General features: G+C 45.8%; 1 protein-coding gene across 5 annotated transcripts in view; it reads right to left on the bottom strand.

Moving 5' to 3' along the window:
- Positions 1 to 945: 945 nt before the first annotated feature.
- Atg13 (autophagy related 13) overlaps positions 946 to 22,941 on the bottom strand; it is a 32,160-nt gene continuing 10,164 nt past the window's right edge. Inside the window, exons 2-17 of one of the 5 annotated variants that reach the window (XM_052182963.1) lie at positions 21,469 to 21,550; positions 19,735 to 19,815; positions 18,664 to 18,783; positions 15,767 to 15,813; positions 14,481 to 14,621; positions 12,457 to 12,497; positions 11,762 to 11,858; positions 11,313 to 11,411; positions 10,828 to 10,918; positions 8,339 to 8,449; positions 7,876 to 8,012; positions 6,723 to 6,837; positions 6,289 to 6,366; positions 5,794 to 5,910; positions 5,187 to 5,315; positions 946 to 2,884 (exon numbers count right to left, since the gene is read on the bottom strand). In XM_052182963.1, coding sequence (XP_052038923.1) covers positions 2,807 to 2,884; positions 5,187 to 5,315; positions 5,794 to 5,910; positions 6,289 to 6,366; positions 6,723 to 6,837; positions 7,876 to 8,012; positions 8,339 to 8,449; positions 10,828 to 10,918; positions 11,313 to 11,411; positions 11,762 to 11,858; positions 12,457 to 12,497; positions 14,481 to 14,621; positions 15,767 to 15,813; positions 18,664 to 18,783; positions 19,735 to 19,815; positions 21,469 to 21,537 — 1,551 coding nt within the window. In that variant the 5' untranslated portion in view covers positions 21,538 to 21,550 and the 3' untranslated portion in view covers positions 946 to 2,806. The remainder of the gene's footprint in view (positions 2,885 to 5,186; positions 5,316 to 5,793; positions 5,911 to 6,288; positions 6,367 to 6,722; positions 6,838 to 7,875; positions 8,013 to 8,338; positions 8,450 to 10,827; positions 10,919 to 11,312; positions 11,412 to 11,761; positions 11,859 to 12,456; positions 12,498 to 14,480; positions 14,622 to 15,766; positions 15,814 to 18,663; positions 18,784 to 19,734; positions 19,816 to 21,468; positions 21,551 to 22,941) is intronic. The other 4 variants (XM_052182965.1, XM_052182964.1, XM_052182966.1 and 1 more) reach the window with 4 other exon arrangements.

Here is a 22,941-nt window from a genome sequence, read left to right on the forward strand (position 1 = left end):
GGAAAACAGCAGAGCCCGAGCCAGGGAGAGCTGTTTACTGGTGTTGAGATCCTGGCAGAGCCTCTGCAGTTACTCAGGTGCTAGTAAACGCACCCTTAGCAACAAGGTCTCTGGGGCAAAGGGTGTTTTAAGAATCAGACACATTGCTGGTCGTGGAGCAGCTGGAGACTCCAGCCAAAGGTGGCTCACCAAGGATGACCCAGATTGGACAGCTGTGTTATTTGACTGTGTGCTCAAGTGTTATGGTCTGAATCAGAGGCACCCAGGCTTTTACTGGCAAAGTAGGCTGACTCCAATCTCTTCAGCTCTATTCTTAGGCTGACTTAGAATTCTCTGATGGTCCCACTGTTGTCCTTGGGCTGGACTTGACTCTGGTGCAGAGGAATGAGCCTACACAAGTATCTAGTTGACTTTTGCACCCAGAACTATCTATACACTGGCTCTGCAGTGTGCACTAGGAGGTAGATGTGTAGCCATAACTGGGGTACATATGTGTACGTCAGACCTAATCATTGTCGGGCTCTCCTGGTCTTCGGCACTCCTCTGAGTCCACTGCCCTTGCTGGACTCTCAGCAGAACAAATTTACCCAGGCCATGCCTCTCTACACTTCCCTCATTTGCCCAGCCACCGTTCCGTGTGCCTCCTCTGCGGCTTGTCCTCCCCCTAAGCAGTCTGTGTCCTGCAGGTGGGTGGTGAGCATGCTATGTAAGGGTTAGAAAGCTGCTAACAGCAGCCCACCCTTGAAGATTTCCCAAGAGTTCTTCACTGAATCCAAGGCTCTAGAGAGTCAAGGCTGTTAGACACTTGATCAGGTCCCAAGACTGAAGCAGCCCGAGACTCAGGGCTCCCTGAAAATCAGGCTCCATCCTTTGCTCCTTATGAAAGCTGTGATGGCTCAGTGATGCAGGTGGGACTGTGGACTAGACATTTGGGGTAGGAAGCTATGAAGTACAGAAAACTTTTTATTGGAAACCTCTTGATTATATTTCCAAGTGTAGCTCTCATTTCCCAACAAAGCACTGGAGGGGCCTCACAGCCACCTGGTCCCAACCTGAGCTTGGCTGCAGTTGCCCATATCTTCCATGGTATAGGGCTGAAGAACACAGGCTACCTTGAAGGATGCTCTGCTCAGCTTCCCTGGCCTCTTTCCTAATAATCTGGGACATAAAGGCTGCTGTCTGCAAAGGCCACTGGCTGAGCCTGGCAAAGACCCCGTGCCCTCACCCCCTTCAGTGCTGGCTCTAGGGGGTAAGTCTGGTTTAGTAGGCCATGAACATGCCCTGACCCAAAGGCTGCAATAGCATTTGGCCACCACCGCTGGGCACATTTCTCTGTGGCAGCAAAAGCATGCACAGGGGAAAGGCTCCAGTGTTACATGCAGATTACTAGCAAGCAGTTGAGAGCCACCTGCTCCGATGTGTAACAGCTGCTGCCAGTGAGGATCCAGGACGGGAACAGGGCAGGCTGGCAGAGGCACTTGACTTACTCAAGCAGCAATACCTGAAGGTCTAAGTCAACCATAAGCTCAGCTTTGGTTTCTCAAAAGGGAACCAATCCAGCTTGTAAAGCCAGGGCCATGTACAGACTCTGGAATTAGAGGGAGGGAGAGAGGGAGGGAGGAAGAGCTCCTTAGTCCTGCTCCAGGCTCAGGGACTTGACAGCAGGATCCACAGTGCTCCCTTGGGCACCATGGGCAACACAACTCTGAGGAGTGATCACACTGACCATGCCCGAGATTTCCTGGGCTGTTAGAAGAGAGCCAGTCACTGTGCTCAGCAGAGTACGCAGCGGCCCGGTCCGGCCCTGTTGATGAGCCCAAGCAATGCCTGCACACTTCCACACTCGCAGCTTGACGGGGTGACTTTGCCTTTGCCAGACTGATTCCTGATCTCTCCTTAGATGTGACAGAAGATCCTCAGAGCAGCAGCACAAGTTCTGAGGAGTCTTCAGGGGAGGCCTACATCCCAGAAGAAACGCTCCTCTTTCCCAAGTGGAACTGCTAACCTCATACATAAAATATCTGATTTCTCTGAAAGTAATAAATATTTACCATGTTCTGTATCCACGCAGCAGTGATTGAGGGAAAATGAGGAGGAAAGGACTTTTCTGTGACTCTCAATAACGAATTCTAGAAACAGGCTTGTTACAGCCTTTGGGAGATGGTGGCTAGCTTTGGAATACTTGTTATTTTAGGCAGATTGGCCTGTCATATTGTCAAAAGCACAGGCCTAGGAAGGCAAGGGATGGACGGTGAGAGATGAAGAGAGAGAAGGTGGGAGAAAGGAAGTGAATAAAGACAAGGAAGGGAAAGGAATGGAAGAAGGGAGGGGAGCAGGGTGGCCCAGGAACTCCTGGTAACACATGGGCCCCCTCCGCCTGGCTTGGTCGCCTTAGGTTTCTTCTTTTGCAGCGCTGCCCAGTGTCCCAGCCACCAGCTGGAAAGTCAGGTGGCTGACGTAAGGACAAGCAGGTAGGGGCCAGCCTCAGGGTAGACCGAGGGAGGAGGCTGGTAGTAGGAAGAATGGATGACATCCTTTGTGAAGCAGCAGAGGACAGGCCTTGCTGAGGCTCTGTCACCGCCAGCTTCCAGCTCCACAGCCAGAGTCCTCCCCAAGTCTGGCACTGGGCCTCACTGCTGCCATGGGTTTCCAGGAAGTCCAAGAGCAGGGACTTCTAGGTCCCAGAGGGGAACCACCCTGTCTTTCACCTGGCCAGAAACAGCATGAAGGCTGGGGAGCAGCTGAGGAAGAGGAGATTCTGTGCTGGGTCCACAGAAAGGGGTTGCTGCAGACACTCGGGACACTTTTACTGCAGGGTTTCCACAAAGGCATCGAATTCTCGGACATTCTTCTCATGCACGGCCAGCTTCTCTGGTAAGGAGTCCTGTAGCAAGCAGAGGAGAGGGGCTGACTCCAGACGGCCTTCAAGAGGCAGCCAGTCAGCGGAAAATCAAGAACTGGGCAGTGCCAGGCTAACTAAAAGGCAGGGCTAAAATCAGACACTAAAATCAGACACTGGGCTGAGAGAAGGGACAAATCTAGGGTGGGGAACAGGGGGTGTGTCACGGGGCTGCACAGGAACCTGGTGAATCCAAGTGAACCACAACTCCTAAAATAGGTAAACAAAGCCAAAATCATGACAATGGGGAAATAAAGATGAAATAGCCTTTCTATCACACACACACACACACACACACACACACACACAGAGGCACGCACAGTAGACACTAGAATCAAACTGGATGGATGGCTTTGTTGTTGTTTTTCAAACAGGATTTTCTGGGTAGCCTTGTTGTCTTGGAACTCGCTCTTTAAACCAAGCTGGCTTCAAACTCAGAGATCTGCCTGCTTCCACCTCCCAAATGTCTCTCCACCAAAACCCCTGCACTTTAGAGTTCTGTGAACCCAGGAAGTTTTAAAAGGGGACCCCCCCCATGGATCTCCCCCCCCCCCGCGTGTACTTCGTGGGTGTCAAAAGACCCTGGGAAATTAGGGACAAGGCAGCCACTGAACTTTTAAGGCTGACACAGGTCCGTGGGAGGTCTGGACACTTGAATCTTTAGACTAGCTAGGGGTATGGAGTGGCTGAAAAAGAACCAAGAAAAAGACAATCACACACTGTCAGCCTATCCTGAAGACCTGGCCCTCCCTAGAGGCTGCCTGCCTCTTGATCGGGGCTAAGCAACAGAAACTACTCCAGCAGGCTTTAAACTGCAGGGGGACGTTCCTCAATGGGGCTAAACAAAGGAAAAGTTGATGGCTTTAGACACTAAAGTGGCTTGGACACCTGAGGCAGGTCTCGGAGCCACTGCCCAGGTGAAAGGCAAGCCTCAGCTAACACTGACTAAGGGGTCACAAGTGGAGCCCTTGGACCTTGTTTCTTCTAAGTACAAGCCAGTTATCAGACGGCTAAGCTCAGGAGCTCCCCTCTTCAGGATCAAACCTTTCTGACTTGCTATAGGCAAGTCACTCAATCCAAACTGTTCCTTTCTGTAATGAAAGCTATTTTATGAGACTCATGGTGAAACACTTAGCTTTAGCTATGTTTTGCTGGATGGGGTAGTGATGAGGTGTCAATTCAGGGGTAGAGCACTTGTCTTACACAGGCAAGGCCCAGGGCTTGTTCCCAGTTAAATCAGACAGACAGACAGGCAGGAAGTGTGTAAGAGTGTGTGTGTTAGTTTGGTGCTTAGATAGCACCACAGGTGTGGGGGCACACTTCAAATTCCAACCGAGGCAGGAGAATTGCTAGGCTTGAGGCCAGCCTGGTTTATATAGTGAGTTCATAGTCAGGGCTATGAAATTCTATGACAAAAATAAACAAACACCCCACTAATACTTAGTGTTCTCTCCTCACCATTATTGTTGGGCATGGCTTTCTACTAAATCAAACCAAGAGCATGTCCTGGGGCCTCAGATTTCTGCAGGGCACACAGTCCTACCCCACACAGTGAGACCTGGTCATCTCATAGCATAAGTGCCTGAGTCTGCAGTTTGTTCAGGGCACTCTTCTGCTCTTCAGGTGCAGGAAATAGGAAATGCTTTATGCACAGATAGATACTGCGACCAAAGTCTGTCTCAGCACATATGGTCCAGCATATAAGAAGAGCAGAATGCAGAAGGAAGCCCTCCAAGAAAGACAAGAAAGCTGACCCTTACTCAGGACCAGCATGTTCCTCTGTCCAGTACATGGGTGTCAGCCTGGCAGCAAACAGCAGGCCCAGCAAGTGAGCAACACCGAGAAAGCACCGAAAGCTGGTTGTACGGTTTCTGAGTACAAGCACTTATTGTGCGATCCTAATAACAGGAGTTTGGTTCTTGGAACCCAGGTAAAATCAGGAGGCAGCAACTCTACAATGAAGTCCTCTGATCTAAGCTCCACACATATGTTGTGGCATGTACGTGACACCCTCCGGCTACATCACACGCACAAACACACAGTATTTTTAAAGTGTTGTGAAAAAGAAAACCAAGCTCAAGGACGACTGCCAGGCACCACAGACGTATGAGTGTGACCAAGGGGAAAAGCCACTTAAAAAGACTCCTTTCTTCTTTCAGCAAAGATAGAAGGCAAAAGGCAGAATGGAACGACAGGAAGAAAGTTCTAAACCTGTAGCACAGGAGTGGCTATCAGATGAGGTTAGGAGGCTAAAGGAGGAGCCCTGGGAGGGAAGGGGTTTCCATACCAAGTCTTCTGCCATAGACTGAGCTCCAAAATCTATGGAGAGGCTGCTCAGCTGAGGGGGATTCTGAAATTCACGGTAAAAGGTCCCCAAGTCCATTGGAAGAATGTCGTCTTTAGAAAAAGCTGGTTTCTTTAAAAAGAACACAAACTAGGGTTAGTTCATCTTTGAACCATGAGGGATTTAAAAAACAAACAAACAAACAAACAAACAAACAAACAAAACAAAAAGAGTTCATCTATGTACAAGAGTCCTTTTCAGGAATTAACCAAGACGCATCTTCTAGGCTCCTCTAAGGGGAGGAAGAGTGTGCACCTTGCTTTTCTGGGCTATGATCTAGTCCCATGATGCCATTCCTCCCCGGGTAGGCTTATGACCTAGACCCTTTGACCCGCAAGACTCCTCCTAAGGGAAGGGCTTTTAGAAAACCCATCCAAGTTGAATTTCCAGCAAGGACATGACCTTAAAAGTCCTCAGGCCTCCAAATGTTTCCCCTTGTAGCCTGTATGCCATCCCATCCTGAGGTAATTATCTTATTCACAGGTAACAGATGCTTCTAAGTTTACTCTCCAGAGACCAGCAAAGATCAAGGGTGGTGATGACAACTTACAAAGTCAATCATAACAAAGTCGTCATGTGTGTTGCCACTGCTGCCCCCGCTGGAGCCATCTGAGTGCAGGCTGCCATGGAGGGGAGATGTGGTCTCTGGGGAGTCCGGGGGATTCACCTAATTCAGAATAAGGCAGAGTCAGTAAAGACTCCACGAGGAGAATATGGATTACTGTGAGCTGTCTGAAGGTTACAGTAGAACTGTGTTGCTAAAGAGGGCATGGAGGTGCATGCTTGTAATCCCAGCACTCAGGAGGCTGAAGCAGGAGGATTTTAAGCTGGGGATTTTCCTGGGCTACAGAGTTCCAAGCCAGCTTTCTCTTTGTAACAAGCCTCTATCTTAAAATAAGGGGATGGGGGGAGAAGAAGAATGAGTAAATGCTGGCTGCAAATCCATAAGCCACAGAACCCGGCTTAAGTCCTGTGGAAGACTGGCTGCCCAAGAAGAATGACCACTGTACCATCTACTGGAAACTCGTAGTCACTGTGGGCTCACCATAGGATCAGCATCCTCCAGCTCCAAATTCTTGGGAGCAAACATGGCAAAGGGTATGTCCAAACTCGTCAGAGTCACCTGAAGAGATAAAAGAGAAGTGTTCCTGCCTGTTCCTCCCCTAGCATACATGTTTCTTACAGGATGCCAGCCTGGCGCCTAAGCCAAAAATCATGCTTCATACTCTGGCTTCCTTGCCTCCCTGTCCCCTATCAAGTATATTCACAGCAGAGGATTATGGGACTAGGGCTGGGAATGCTTAGTCACAGTTACTGAGGAACAATGTATCTTAGTACAGATCTACTAATTATTAATCCTCCTTAAACTTGCACACTTGCAAATTTTGCAAGCAATTTCAACAGTTCTATAGGACATTGTGAGGGGGACCGTACTCTAAGAACATAGATAGGCACTTAGGCATTAGCAGAAGAAATCACCTGATTGATGGGTTTGTTGACAAATGCTCCCACTTTTCGGACAAAGATAGTCTCCAAGATGTCATGGGGTGAGGCCCGTCCTTCACTGCTGTTAGACACAGTCTCAGTGTCCTCACTAAAGAAGTAATGGAAAATGGATGTCACTCTCAAATCACAGAACATCTCTAGGTCCTGTGGAGTCACTGCAGAGCCACAGCCTGGGGAAGAAGTCTGGCTGCTGCCACTGTCCTGACTCTTGGCTTGGAAGAAGATGATGTGCTTGAACAACTAAAATGTTCACATAAGTGAATGAAAGTTTACATTGCAAAACTGTGAGCTTACATAAGATCTTATCAGAAATGCCAGCAACAATCAAACACATTAGCCAGACACAGTAAGCAACTCTCACACGGCTACAGTTTAGCATTCATCAATACAATAAACAACTTGTTTCTGAATACCTAAAACACCATAAGGCCCTATAGTTTAAAGCTGGGTTTTGGTGATCCATGTCTCTAATCTCAGCACCAAGGAGAAGGCTTCTGAGTTCCTAAGTCAGACAGTCAGAGCCATCACCACCCTGGGTCCATATCTTCAGCTACTCCCCAGTATCATCATCAGAGTTAAGGATCAGAAACCTGGAGTGTCAAGTGACTAACAGATTGTCCTTTGATTGAGATTGGGGTTGGGGTGATTTGATAAGACAGAAATAAAATAAACTATTTTTCCTGAATGGCACACACAATTTTTCCAAAGATTTACCCTCCTACCACTATACCAATGGAAAAGATCCAGGGGGAAGGGCATGTTATTCTGTTTATCCTAAGGCTGTCCAAGTCAAGAGAGACAGGGAAGGATAGCTTGCAGCAGACCTTTCCAGAGACAACACTTAAGAGTAGCAGGAAAGAACAGGCACTTTGCAGTCAGGGTGCAAACTAAACATATGTGTGTGTGCATGCATATACAATGTTTAAAAAAAAAGGAAAGACCTACTATTCTTCTTAGCAGCTAAACCCCAGATAGGTTCCTTACATGCCAGCTGCAATATTAGACACTCAAAAACCTTTAAGGCTTACCTCCTGGGAACAAAAATGCCAAGCCAAAGTCTGTGTGTATTAGGGTATCCAGGTCCCTGGATGTCCTGAACTGTGGAAGAGCCATGACGGGAACTCACCTGCTTGAGGGCGTGGCAGCACAGTTGGCCCCATCAGAAGGCATGTGCATCACCATTCTCTCCTGATCAGCCTGGACACCATGAGCAGGGTGGTTGGGAGCAAGAGGTACCCCCGCGTCCTTCCCAGGAACCATCAGCTTTGGAAAGAAGGAAAGACAAAGTGAAGGGTGGCAGTGCGCATCAGCCAGTGGACCTCAGAAGCTTTCCCATCACCAAGGCCTCCACCAGCTAGGCAGCCATCATGGACCTTAATTCTCTTGGAATGTGGCTACTGGAAGTCATGCGTGGTGAGGACTACAGAGAAGGACAGAGAGACAGTGAAACCCTGGCAAAGTCACTCCCTTCTGAAAGTTGAGGATCCACCCACTCAGGAAACCATCCGAGTCCTCGGAGTTACTCTGTTGCTCCTCAGGAGGAGAGGCAGCCCTGAGAAGCCCATGGTTCTCCCCATCTTGAAAGGTACCTGGTGAGCGTGTGTAGTGTTTAAGCCAGCAGTAAACACTACTGGATAAGCCAGGTCAGCCGATCCAATGCCCAGGACTGCAGGCTGATAGGAAAGGCGAGAGCTTGAGAGCTGAGCAAGAGAAAAACAGAGGGGCAGAGGAAAGGCAAGGAGAAAAGGCAATCCTAGCATGTGGCTCATGCTAGAGCTCAGCAGAAAGTCAGGAGCAGACCCCAGTGGAATGAGGGGCAAGGGTGGGCCTTTTTCAAAAAGGAAAAAGAGACTTGTTTGATCTGGGATCAGGATTCCAGCTCTAGAGCTTCCCAAAGGCTTTCAATGAGTATCTGGCTCCCCAGTTCCCCATCTCCAGCCCAGCAGATCCCCTGGGCACAATCCTGGAGCACATTTCCCAAGTCATCCTATTTTCTCCCCGTCCTTGAGATCCATTTGAAACTAAAACAATCTTCTCTAATCACACCTCTATCACCCTTGGGTATGGACAGCTCCTATTTATATTGAAAATAGAAAAATTAGCAGTCATGGACTGTTTATTTGGAAATCTGATATAAATAACTCTGTGTACGTTTCACATCAACGGAAGAAGGAGGGGTAAATAAAAACCACTATTTTTGGTCACTGGGCTGTGGCTATGTCCTGTTAAAATCAATTACCAAACCTTAAAATAATCCCACAGAACACTTAGGGACTAAATAACTATACCCTATACTCTGTTTTCATTTTTTTAAGTAGAAAGAAGTCATCTGATCATATCCCCATTTTCCCATTACGAACTCACTTGATGGGAAAAGGCCAGTCCTGCCATGGGGACCCTCAGAGTGTCCATCACCACAGGAGTAGGGGTCTGAAAATGTGCCTTTGTGACAGTAAACACACACTGTGCACAGACACACAGACAGGAGAAACAAGAAAAAAAAGAAAAGGGACTTGAGAAAGAAGTGGGAAAAAACCTCCAGAGGGGGCAGCACTGAGCGGGGGAACAGAGTACTGAGAGGCAGAGAGAAGAGTGCGAGCTGGCTTCCCAAAGCAGCAACCAGGAAGGGGACATTTACCTTGGGGCATGCCCTATAAACCTGTCTCTTTGACAGGCAGCTGGAAAACGAACTGACTCAAGTGGGAATGACATGGCAAAACAGAAGCCTGAGCCAAGCATTAGTCTGTCATTAGCTGAAAGGTGTGGGAGGGAAGGAGGGAACAACTCACTCAGGAGAGGCCTAGAGCATACAAAGATAAACCTCTCCGAACTGAGAACCTGGCCTTGCTCAGGAAGCCCTCAGCCTGCAGAGACTTCGCAAAGCACTGAAATTTGCTGGCTATGTTATTAGTAAGCTTGGGTGCACGTTTCTGTATGTATCCTGGGACTACGGTATGTGCATGTGCGTGAAAATACAGTCTAGCAGTTGGGAGAGCTTGAGAGTAAAAGCTTGGGTATCTAAGCATTTAGGATTCCAAAGCTCCTTTATAACTGCTAATTATCTGGGGTTCTCCTGTTTCAGCTTTAACTCTGACTGCACGTGTGTAACATGGCAGAAATGGCATGCCCTAGTCCCCCATAAATAAATAAATGTATTGGGAAAACTTTTAATGGAAAACAACAACCACCACCTCCCAATTAACAAATTGGTAGCTGAGCATGGCGACCCACCCATGATCCTAGCACCTAGGAGGTGGAGACAGGAGAAAGGCCTGGTTGCACTGCAAGGTGTGAGACCTTGTTTCAAACATATAAAAGAAGTCATGAAGTGCATGCTCGTAATCTTAGAAGGCAGAGCAAAGAATGGCCACAAGTCATTCAAAGGCAGCCTGGTCCACGCAGTGTGCTCTACGTTACCCAAGAATGCATAGCAAATACTATGTCAAACACAGACTAAAGCAGTCACGGCGGAAGAGGATGGAGCAATGAGGCAGAAGGTAAAGGAGGAGTGTGGGTGATCTCAGTCTCAGCCCCTGCCTATCACACAGGCCCTAGCTGTACTTCCTCCGAGGATGGCATCAGAACTCAGGGCCATGACTGTGTTTGCCACTTAAGACTTGTTCATGTGGAAAAGTTAGTGGTTGAAATGCTTGATAGAGAACGTGGACAGGCAGATAACTGTGTCAGCTTTAAGAAAAGCAGTACTTCTGGTTGTTATTTTTAATTTTATATTAAATAATTACTGGCTCTTTGGTACATATTCTACTATTATGAAGTCAGAGTAAGCCAGGAGTGGTAGTACACACCTTTAGTCCTAGCATTCAGGAGGCAGAGGCAGGTGTATCTATGTGTTCGAGGCCAGCCTCGTCTACAGAGTGAGTTCTAGGACAGCCAAGGCTACTCAGAGAAACCCTATTTCAGTAAAACAACAACAACCAACAACAACAACAAAACCAAAAATGGAGCAACTAAAACATATGCACTTTAGAGTGACCTCATCAGCAAAGAGTATAGCTAAGTTTGGACAGCATTCCCTAAGGCCCATACAAATACACACAGCCCACAACCCTTTTCCTACCTGGGAGGGAGGGGATGTGGAAAAAGATGTAGTACACACTTCCTGAGAGTCTTCCACTGATGGGTATGCGACTCCAGCATCCTCAGCAGTTCTACCGTGGGGGAGGGAGGAAGGAAGGAAGGAGCGGTGATGGAATTTATAACCATGGTAGCGCCGACTTCAGAAAGTATGCAAACAGAGGTTAGGAAAGGCTGGGAGCCGTGTCAAGAAGTTCTAGGCAGAGGTTATAAAGCCAGATGGCAACCTAAAAACATTTTTCATAGTTTACAAACTCCTGACATTCTTTTAGTCCCCAAAGTCTTGGAGAAGGTGACATTACTGCCACAATCCTGAACTCCCAGGAAGTTCCTAGATCCTGTGGCTCAAGCCTTGGTGTACCTAACAGGTAGCAGCAAGAATGGAACTAGCCTTTTCATTTCTACCCACATGGCCAGTGGCTGCTATTGCTTAGCTGCAGCTTGGGGGAGCATCTTCTCAGCCCTTACCTGTAATTGCAAGGGTGCATAGGAGAGGAGCTGGGATAGGGACGGTCAACAAAGTGATCAATGATAATTCCCATGATAGGTGGGGTCCTCTCAAATTGCCTGCAATGCAATGAGCACAATGCAGTATGTGTTAGAATCTCTTCCCAGGCACCTTCAAGTCCACAGAGGTCCCATCATTCCATAGCCTTCAGGTCTACACAGAGCCTTAACGCTATAGTCTCTAAATACAAGCCACAGACTCTACTTTCCAGGCAGCTTGGCTGGGGACACTTAAAATCTCCACTGTGACAGTGATGCTCTCTCCCTCTCTCAAATGCATTCTTCAGAAAGGGTGGCTTTCAGCTCTCGCCAGCTGGAACTGTAGTTTTAGCCTCAGAGCTCTGGGGGAAGCAGGAGCTGAGCTTTAACAGCCGTGGGAAAGCGCTTATGGACCCCCACCTCTTCCTCACCTGGTGGACATGAATGCCAAGTTAATTCTATAAGCACAGGAAAGAGTGAGGGTGCCCACAGGGGTGCCCACTGTTCCAACTCGAACTGTCTGGAATCCTAGAAGAGAGGAAATATCATCTTGTGTCCAGAGAAGGCTGATGCAGCTCCTAGCCAGCCTGTTGTCTAGTCACTGGCGCTACTTGCTTCCTCAGCATATGAGGAAAACAACTTCATTCTTGTCTGTTTCCACATTATCATATATACTCTATTGACCCAATGTTTTTTAAAAAATAAAATATGGGGGATTTGGTGGCATACAGGTCTTTAATCCCAGCACAAGGTAGAGGCAGAGAGGCAGAGGCAAACCACAACAGACAAACCACAAGAGAAAGCACTGTATCAATGGCACAGGGCTTAATCAGCATGCAGGAGAGGAGGAGAGAGATGAGGTGAGGTCAGAGGGGGAAGGGAAGGAAGGGCAGCAGAGGGGAGGGGAAGATAGGGGAGGGGATGGAGAAACCCCAAACACTGAATCCTGCTGAAACTTCTGAAAAATTATTATTTCAATCCTGGTAGCTCCTCAGTGAACTAACCCGCCTCTTTATGCTTCCTTACTGTATTATACAGCTTAAAGTTATAGACTGTTATACAAGGGTAGACACGTATCCAAGCAGCTCTTAACACCACAATGTTTCTGGCCTGAATGCATACATACCTTCTCCTAAGCCATTCAGTTGAACTTCCCCAAAATAAATCCTGTAGGGAATGAAAAAAAGGAATGACACCCCACTTGACATCCAAAGGCCATGGCTGAAACACCAAGAAAGAGCATAAACAAGCCCTGCTTTCTCTTCCACAGGGACAACTGTCCTCACTCAGCTGAGCCCTGGGCACAAACACCTACAAGGTGAGAGCTACAGAAGTGATAAGGGCCCACAATACCTTTAATCCCAGCACTCAGGAGCCAGAGGCAGGCCATCTCTGTGAGCTCAAGGCCAGCCTGATCTACACAGAGAGCTCTAGGACAGCCAAGGCTACACAGAGAAACTGTCTCAAAAACAAAGAAAGGAGAGAGGGAGAGAAAGGGAGAGAGGGGAAGAGGGGGAGAAGGAGAAACAGAGAGGAGGAGAGACAGAAGAGGAAGGAGGGAGGGAGGGAGAGGGGGACAGAGGGAGAGAGGGGGAGACCAAGAGCAAGGGGGAGAGAGAGGGGAAAAGAGAGAGTGGGGGGGAGGGAGAGGGTAGGGGGACGGGGTAAGGAGGGAGAGGGAAGAGGAAACTAGGCCAAGATGGCAGAAATGGCCAGCTTCTCCACAAACACCTAAGCTTCTGTGGCAAGGCCACTGCGTCCACCCTTACATGATTTCATGTAAGGCTTTTGCCAATGCAACAAGAAAGTAACACATGATAAGAAATGAGTGAAGAGTAAAAGAGATTTACTAATAGCCAAGTTAAAGTCTAGTAATTTCCAACAAACACACATCTTGATGTCTGAGAAAGAAATATACACAGGCCATTAGGGAATGGTCAAGAGAGTTAAGGATGACTTGGTAAGTAGTCTCAGTAAGTTTGCTTCTGTATAACTGGCAATTGTCTGTGTCCCTCCATACTAACTAACACTATCAGCTCCACAGGGCAGCTCTACATCTCACAAAGGCTAACATCAACAGCCCATCTCCAAGACAAACATTCTCCATGACTTGAGCCTGGCTTCCCCATCTTGCTCCCACACTTACTAACTACATCCAGTCCTTACAAGTCTACCTGGCAAAGGAAAAGGGGGACTGATCTGATGTTCCAGCCTGCCTACCTAGGCCTGGTCAGCCACTGTCCTCCCCATGTACAGCAGTGATCTGTGGTTCTAGGCCATCCTGGTCTACAAAGCACATTCCAGGACAGCAAGGGCCACATGGAAAGACCTGTCTCAAAAACACCAACCCCCACTCCTGCACAGGAGGAAAAAAACCTACCCACTAAGTGCAGGACCTCTGTATCTCATAACTGCTTGCACTAAAATGGAACTCAATAAAACATGCTGAGGTGACCCTAAAGACTATACTGGAACTAACTGCTGACTAGCTCCTTACAGCTATAGACTAATACTCTTAAACTGAATTAGCATTTTGTCAGACCAAAAAGTTGAATTTAGCTCTGGAAGAGAAGGGGCTTCTTTGCTTATTTGCTCTCATGTAGCCCAGGATGGCCTCATATAGTTAAGAAGCTGAGGATGAGCTTAAACTCTTGACCCTTCTGCTCTCATCTCCTAAGTGATGGGATTCTAGGCATGTTAGAATGCCTGGCAAAACTTTTTTTTAAAGAAAATTAAAATTGCCTGGCTCAGTGGCACACACCTTCCCAGCACCTGGGAAGTAGAGGCAAGAGGATCTCTATGAGTTCAAGTCCATCCTGGTCTACATAGCAAGCACCAGGACAGCTAAGATAAAATAGTGAGAGAGAGTCTGTCTCAGAAAGAAAGAAAGGACGGACGGGAGGGAGAATGAGCAAGTGAGAGAATAAATAAATGAATAAATGAATGTGTGTTTGCAGGGATTCATCATCGATCCCACAGCAGCTGGAACTGCACTGAGACAAAGGACAATGGGCCTGGTGAACTGCTGAGGTTCACAGGGACAGTTGCCAAACTATAGAACTAATGCTCTAAGTAATCACAGAACACTGGAGTGCCAGACAATGTGCACTGTAAGAGGCTGAGAGGTAAACCAAGAGCCTTGATATTTACCTGTACAAAATTACATATTCATGCCCTTGCTTCCTGGAGAGTCTGTAGGCTGGTGTCACCCTCGTAATAGCGAGAAGAGACTTCAGCAGCAGTGACAATCGGTTGTATACAGTGTAGGAAACTTTGATTTCTTTGTCACACCTGAGGAGCACAAAGACACTGCCAGTCTATCCTTTGGAATGCTGAAACTCTGAAAGACACATTCTGAACTAAAGATGCTCTACCAACAAATTGCTGAAGTAAGCCAGTGTGTTAGACACAGGCAAGCACCAGAACCCACTGTTTTCATCTACTTAAAAAACCAAATCCAAAAAAAAAAAGCAGTATAAAAACAATCCAACAATATTATAAATTATACTTGACCTGTTGCTTATTTTGAAGTCCTGTCTTATGAACTATTTAATTGTATACTGATAATCTAGAGAAAAAACTTACTTGGTATGAAAATTTTGGATAATAACCTATCAACTTTCTATTCAAGAAAAACAAATGTCCACACTCCACATATGCTTTGGGGCTGGAGAGATGGCTCAGTGGTTAAGAGCACTGACTGCTCTTCCAGAGGTCCTGAGTTCAAATCCCAGCAACCACATGGTGGCTCACAACCATCTATAATGGGATCTGATGCCCTCTTCTGGTGTGTCTGAAGACAGCTACAGTGTACTCCTATACATAAAATAAGTCTTTTTTTTTTTTTTTTCTCGAGACAGGGTTTCTCTGTATAGCCCTGGCTATCCTGGAACTCTCTCTGTAGACCAGGCTGGCCTTGAACTCAGAAATCCGCCTGCCTCTGCCTCCCAGAGTGCTGGGATTACAGGCGTGCGCCACCACTGCCCGGCATAAATAAGTCTTTTTAAAAAGAAAGAAAATTCAAGCTTCAGGCAGGTGGTGAGCTAATCTGCCTTGAAAAACAAAAACAGGGGAAGGAGGTAACATATCCCAGGCCATCTTAGTGCGGCAGACTTCACTGAAGGCTGCCTTGCGGAACAAGACGACACAGAATGGCCTCGCTGCAGGAGCTCATGGGGAACTCTGGGAAGACAAGAAATCCTTTGCAGCATTGCTGCGGCTCCTGTCTCCATTGTGAGTGACTCACCCTGGACACATGCCCCTGAAGGTCAGCCCTGTGCTAGGCTGGAAGCCAAGCATGAGGCAAATCACCACACAGCCTGCTGCTCTGCTGCATGGTCAGAATGCCTCTGCGGCTGACAACAAAGCCTGCTTTCACATGATGTCACTGCTTACTCAGTCACCACAACCAAGTAGTGTGACACTGAAACACTTACTTTTCGTTCATTTCAAGACACCAAATTTCCAACTCCATGGAATCTCCCTACAGGTGGGACAGGAGAAATACATTTCAATTATTAAAAACCATCTGAATTGTCTCCTGTAAAGTATCATACAAACACAAGAAATATTGGAGAGTACAAATAAACAAAAAGGAAAAAAAAACAACTTACTGAAAAACTGTAACTTTCTAAAAAGTTGGATCATGCTATATGCATTTTACCTTATTTTTAAATTTTTAAAATTTTATCCTATTTTTCAACAAATGGAATTTTCCTTTTAACTAAATTTAGAGAGGAGAGGGAGACAGAAAGATTGAGGGACTAAATTTTATCTTTTGTTACACTGGGGACCAACTCCAGGCTTTGTGCTCACCATGAGTCTCCACAGTTATATGAAGAGATTCTCCACATTCTGTGTTCATGGTTACAGCATACACCATGACTATCATTTTATCCAGCCACGGTTCATATTTTTTGAAATATTTCTATTTTTTTTATCACTACAATAAAAATAAATAGTATTGAGGCAAGGCATGGTGGTCTACATCTGCAATCCCAGCACTTGGGAAGTGAAAGCAGGAGGTCAGGAGTTCAAGGTCACTCTTGGCTAGGTAGCAAGCTTAAGACAAGTCTGGACTGAGATTTTGTCACAAACAAACAGGGCTAGAAGAAAAAATAACACACATACACACAAGCACTGAGACATGGTCTCTGTATACATCTTCAATCTCTAAGCATATTTATAGAGTTAAAACAGATGGCTTAGAAAATAGAGGATTTTCAGTTCACCCTTTCTTCCTTAGTGTGGGGTGGGGCACAGCATACATATTAAAGTCAGAGTACCATATTGTACCTGGTGTTGGTTCTCTTCTACAACACAGATTCTGGGAGCAAACTTCAGTCATCAGACTTGGTGGCAACTACCTCATCCACTGAGCCATACCACCAAACCTAGGCTGCTTTTTCAGACAGTTTGATGCTCACTTAGGCTGTACATATATTAAAATTGGAACAAGAGAATCTCATATAAGATAGACTGGCTAAAAACCTCTTGATTCTCCTCCCTCAATTTCCCTAGTGCTGGGATGGGGCTTGGGGCAACACATCTAACGAGAATATATGGTTTTAATACCTTTTTGCAGGGCTTTGTTCATGCACCCAGGCCATACTACTTGTCTCTATCTCCAGCCCTAAAACTTTTGATGAACCTTTTGTAAACCGCCCTTTAGAAAGGCTGAATATTTCCAAGTGATGGGAAAGCCTTTCACTTCAGTTCATAAGAGCCATTTTTTAAGTACCATCTATCGTGGAAAACATTATTTGGGAGTTTCTACCCCACCATTCCTAATTTAGTACCCAAATAAAAGACAAAAAAATTTATATTTATAATAAGTCTTAAAGCATTAGAGCTAGGCAAATAACAACCCTTTATGTTATTTTGTCTACTTATCCATCAATAGAATTCAGATTTTAGGTAACTTTAGAATGCCACTACAGTTCATATGTGTTGCTTTTGAAATTAATGAGTTACAATGATTTAGAATTGAGGTGAAATATCGGAGCAGGGCAGTGGGTGGTAGCACACACCTTTAATAATACTAGCACACAGGAGACAAGAGACAGGCAGATCCCTGTAAATTCTAGACCAGCGTGGTCTAAACAACGAGGTCAGAGCAGGAGTCCCTGCTGATAAAATAAAGTCAATTGCAAATAGTCTAAAGTCCAAAATGACACATTTTTTTCTTATAGGTACTATGTAATTCTTTGCATAATAGTAAGTAAAAATGTTCTTAGTAATTTAAAAGATAAATGCACTTCAATCTTAAATTTATATGAACAAAAAGGGAAACTGTAGGGGCTAGAGAGATGGTTCAGCAGTTAAGAGGACTGACTGCTCTTCTAAAGGTCCTTCTAAAGAGTTCAAATCCCAGCAAGCAGGTGGTGGCTCACACCCATCTATAATGAGATCTGATGCCCTCTTCTAGTGTGTCTGAGGACAGCCACAGTGTACTTATTTATAATAATAAATTGAGCCAGAGTTAGCAGGGACTGAGCAAGCAAGGTTAACTGGAGCAAGCGGGGTTGACATGAGCGAGCAGAGGTCTTAAATTCAAATTCCAGCAACCATATAAAGACTCACAACCATCCGTACAGCTATGGTGTACTCATATACATAAAATGAATAAATAAATCCTTTTTTAAAAAAGTAAACTGTAGAAAGAATATCTTGTATATTGTATGGATTTATCACCTGTCAATTAAAAAGCTTATGTCCTATAGGAAAGGGTAGAACAGAAGGTGGGACATCTGGGAAGCAGAAAGAATTCTGGGAAAGAGCCCGGGAGATACCCCTGGGGAAGATGTGACAAGACAGATAGATGCATGGTACCTGAGCACAGGTAACCAGCCACGTGGCAGAATGTGGGTTAAAATAAATGGGTTATTATAGTTATGATTCTAGTTAGAGAAGAGCCTAGCTATATAGCCAAGGTATCTGTAAATATATTTTGAGTCTGAGTCTTATTTCTGGGAGCATGGGGTAGGAGGAAGAACCAGACCTAACTTCTACAGACAACAGTTTAGGAAAGGTTATTATTACCTTAACTTACATTTTTTTTTATTCCATTAGTCTGTATATTATTCTGAACAAGTGAGCAAGAAAAGACTAAATGCAGAATTCCTTAGCCTTGAAACATTCCTGCATTATATAAGCATGGGCAATAACTAGTTTAATACCCAGCATAACAAAAATAAATAAATAAAAACCCCTGATTCAAAAATATGAGAAACTCAGAAAGAAAAGGAACATGTATCAAGCTACAAATAATGGAAGCAGAGGATGAAGAGCCTTACATGCCAAATAATCCCCCCAAGTCCAGCCACGGCCTTACCTCAGAAGTCTTGAGTGAAATCTCCACACACATAGATCGCCCCACAGCAGGCAGCTGCCCCGACAGGGCCTTCTTTGCTTCATGGGTGACTTCTGGGATGTCTTTGATTGCTAAATTGAACTAAACACCAAGAGCGATTTCTGTGTGAAACCCTCTCATGGAGTGTTATGGGAACATAGAGCAGTGCATGCAGGTATTGCTTTAGTATTAAAAACATTAAGCTACTTCATCCTTCCCTAAACAGTTTGTTCTGGAGCCTCTCAAGTCTCAGGCTGTGGGACTGTAATGGCCCAGGGTTAAGGAGGAAAGGCCAAGGAGGCTTCAACCACCACGGATGCCACACACGAGGAGAGCAGGAGTTGCCTGTTTCCCTGCTCTCAACCTGGTGCCATAAAGCTGGCACCCCTACCATCCACCTTAGTAGGAATTTATCACCCTGACAGTTACAAGGCTTCACTTTGTTGAACCTTTTAAGGTCCCCGCCCTCCCTGAGTATATAGATGAAGCATCTTTCAACACTCCTGCCATGGCCAATGGTACATGGTCACACAAACTTTGCCCCCAAGACCATGGCACCTCCCAGGAGCATAAATACCCCTTTCTTGCCACTAATAAATAAACCAGTTCTCTGAAGCTGTTCCAGGAGGGTCTGTTGTCTGTGCCCTCAGCTGACCAAGATCCTATACTGCACCTACCCCCTTTCCCGAATAAGCTTCCCTCCCTCCAGTCCAGCTCAGTGCACAATGGGCCTGGCTACCCTGAGGAGAAGTAGACAAAGGGCAACATAAAGCTAAAAAGGCTACCTTCTGTGAAGATTAGCAGCAACTAGGATATTTACTATTTTATCTCCTAAGTACTAAATTTTACCATCTGTTACAGCAGAAAATCAAGGTCCAGATGAATAGGAGGCTAATTTTTATAAAGAATGCACATACTCTCTACAGGAAGGGTCGACTGATTTAGCAACCCTATAAGCAGTATGCCTCACATGGTAGCACAACCTCTTACATTCGTGCCTTTGGACAAGCATCATAGTGTATACACATCTGTCAGCAAAGAATAGACATTTACCCAATCTGAACCGGTCGGGGAAGATGATGAACGGGTGCAAATCTTTTCTCCAAGCCGAGCCTGGACAATCACTTGGACAGTCTGAAACCAAAGCACAAAGTAAGAAACTTTTTAATAAAGTAAGCACAAGTATGGCTTGAGCTCAGCCCTGAGCACTGCCCCAGGAAGAAGCAAAAGGAAATGGGAAAGAAAACCAAAGAGCAAAAGGAAAAAGAGGAAAAGAAAATGATTTAGCTTCTTAAGGGTTTAAAATTCTGCCTAAGCAGGGCTAAGAGGTTGGCCACAGGCATGGTGTCACAGGCCTTTAATCCAGCAGAGCACGTGATCCCTGAGAGTGAGTTTCAGGACAGCCAGGGCTACACAGAGAGACCCTGTCTTGGAAAACCAAAACCAAAACCAACCACCCAAGAAGTGTGTGTAGCATTAGAGGGACATATCTTCAAGTGTGTCTGTGAGGCTGACTGTGGGTGGGATTATCCCTCTCACTGGGCTGCAGTACTGGAGACATAGAAAGCAGAAAAGGAAGCTGGAGAGATGACAGCAGTGAAGAGTGCCAGATCCCAGCACCCACAAAAGCCAGACCTGCTACAAATGCCTGTAGCTCCACCTCTGAGGAACCAACATCCTCTATCTGAGCACAAGTGTATACACACCAATGAGCACACACACACAGACACGCACATGCACGATGCAGACTGAAAATTAAGATCTGGCAAGATGGCTCAATAGATCAAAGCAGTTGCCAGCAAACCTGAGGAATTAAGTTTAATCACCATGACCCACATGGTGGAAGGAGGGGACAGACTCCTGACTTCCACAAGTGCTGTGGTAAGCCCACATACGTGCATCCACACCCCCAACACTCCCACAGCCCCCCCCCCAGACACAAAAAGAGTAATAAGAACGTGAAAAGGGAAAAGAGTACACACGTGTAATCCTAGCACTGGGAAGGCTGAGGTGGGACTGCCATGGGGCTGAGGCCTGCCTGGCATACAAAATGAAACCTTATCTCGAAAACAAGAGTTAGCCAGATGACCACAGGAATTTCCCAGTCTCTGCTTCCTGACCCCACAGGGTGTGAGCAAGCAGCCACCAGCCTCATGGTGGACTACAGTCTCTCAACTAGGAGACAAAACAAAAGATTCCTCTCGCAGGTTACTTAAGAATTTGGTTACAGCCAGGCAATGGTGACATAGGCCTTTAATCCCAGCACTTGGGAGGCAGAGGCAGGCGGATTTCTGAGTTCCAGGCCAGCCTGGTCTACAGAGTGAGTTCCAGGGCACCAGGGCTACACAGAGAAACCCTGTCTCGAAAAAACCAAAAAAAAAAAAAAAAAAAAAAGGATTGGTTACAGAACAAGGAAAGTCACTAATACGCTGTACCTTACAGTGTTAGTTGAAGCAGTGAGGAAGATGCCCAAAGACCTGCCCATTCAGGTTCGGTCTTTGTTGCCACCCTAAGGGACTATACTGTGCCAATAACCCGACATAACACTTTGACATTTCTACAAACAGCCTTATAAAAAAATTTTTTTGAACAAGTAGCCGTGGAAATTGGAAGCTACTTTTTAGTTACATCCCTAATTCCTCCCCCACATTTCACAGTTTGGTTTACAACAGACAGAAGTACCCACAAGCCGCAAGCTGCTATGCTACATTTCCAAAGGTGACTCTCTAAGGGAGAAGTATGACAATATTTCTAGCTGTCCTCAGCTCAAGAAAATGGACATATTACCTTGAGGGCAAAAAACTTAATAAACTTGTCCAAGTCCTTTCTGTCCTGGGAACTGAGATCAGTTTCCATTGCCTACTGGAACCTGTAATAGAACACAAGAGAAGCGATGACAAATGTGACTAACCTGTAAAAACAGATCATGACGTCAAAGCACAGATGGGAGCCTGCTAGCTATACAACAGTCACATGGGAGTGGGAGAAGAGATTTCCTTCAAAGATACCAGAGGAGAAAACATTAAAATACTATCACTGAAGGAACCTAATCCCACACAAACAGCCATATCTAGGAACCTACGAAATATATGAGGTCAATTTAACTCACTTTGAAGTTTTGAATATGATGGAGGGGAGGGGCCAAACTCCAGTGCTGGTCCCACCCCAGACCTGCTCTGTTGTTTGCTGCTGTGCATGCCAGGCTAGCTGGCCAGTGGGCTTCGAGAGACTTCCATCTTGCTATAGGAACACTGGGCTGGAACACTGGACTACGCCTGGCTTTATGTGAGTTCTAGGGATTCAAACACAAATCCTCAAACTTGTGCAACCAAGTACTTTACCCAATGAGCCACCACCCCAGTCAGATTTTGAAACTTTGAGCTTTAAATAGAATTTATCTAATTTTAATGAGAAACGCTGTTAACACAAAAGAGCTAATCCACATTACTTCAAAAGATCACCAATAACTCTCACTTTCGAAGGATCCAGATCTGCTTTGAGAAGCTAGTGATATGAAAAGCTACCTTCAGAATAAAGAACTCATATGGGAACATTTTAGTCTCAAGGAAGATCACAAATTTCCAAAGCTCATCAGTGCCCACCCTCTCATCCAATCTAGGGTGAACAGGTATGAACTGGTTTGAAATGACCAGATAATAAGGAATAAAATATTTAGGAAAAGAAAAGCAGCCAGGTGGTGCTGGCGCACCCTTGTGACCCCAGCACTTGGGAGGCAGAGGCAGGCGGATTTCTGAGTTCGAGGCCAGCCTGGTCTACAGAGTGAGTTCCAGGACAGCCAGGGCTACACAGAGAAACCCTGTTTCAGGGAGAAAAAAAAAAAAAGACCTGAAATTAGAAGAATTGCTACAAGAAGAAGACGGAAAAACTCTATGACATTGATCTGGGCAATGATATTTATGGCTATGACTTCAAACACATGGGTCTGGAAATGAAACTACAGATCTTTGTGTGTGTGTGTGTGTGTGTGTGTGTTGAGGCCCTTTGGTCTATAAACACTCTTTTGCTCAGCTCATCAGAACATTTATTTCCTAACATGAACTGCTGTCCAATTTTAGGATCCAAAATAAAACCAATCTGGAGCTGTGAATGACTGTAATGTCCTTTAACAGGGCTCACCACCCCAAGGTCCCAAAGCAACACAGAAAGGGAGATAAAAATGTGCTGAGGATTATACTGACCTTTTCTTTACATTCAAGGAGAGTTATTATATTCTCGCCGCAGAACTGCCAGTATACACAT

Source organism: Apodemus sylvaticus, chromosome 5, assembly GCF_947179515.1.
Source record: "Apodemus sylvaticus chromosome 5, mApoSyl1.1, whole genome shotgun sequence".
In the NCBI taxonomy this organism is placed as follows: Eukaryota; Metazoa; Chordata; class Mammalia; order Rodentia; family Muridae; genus Apodemus; species Apodemus sylvaticus.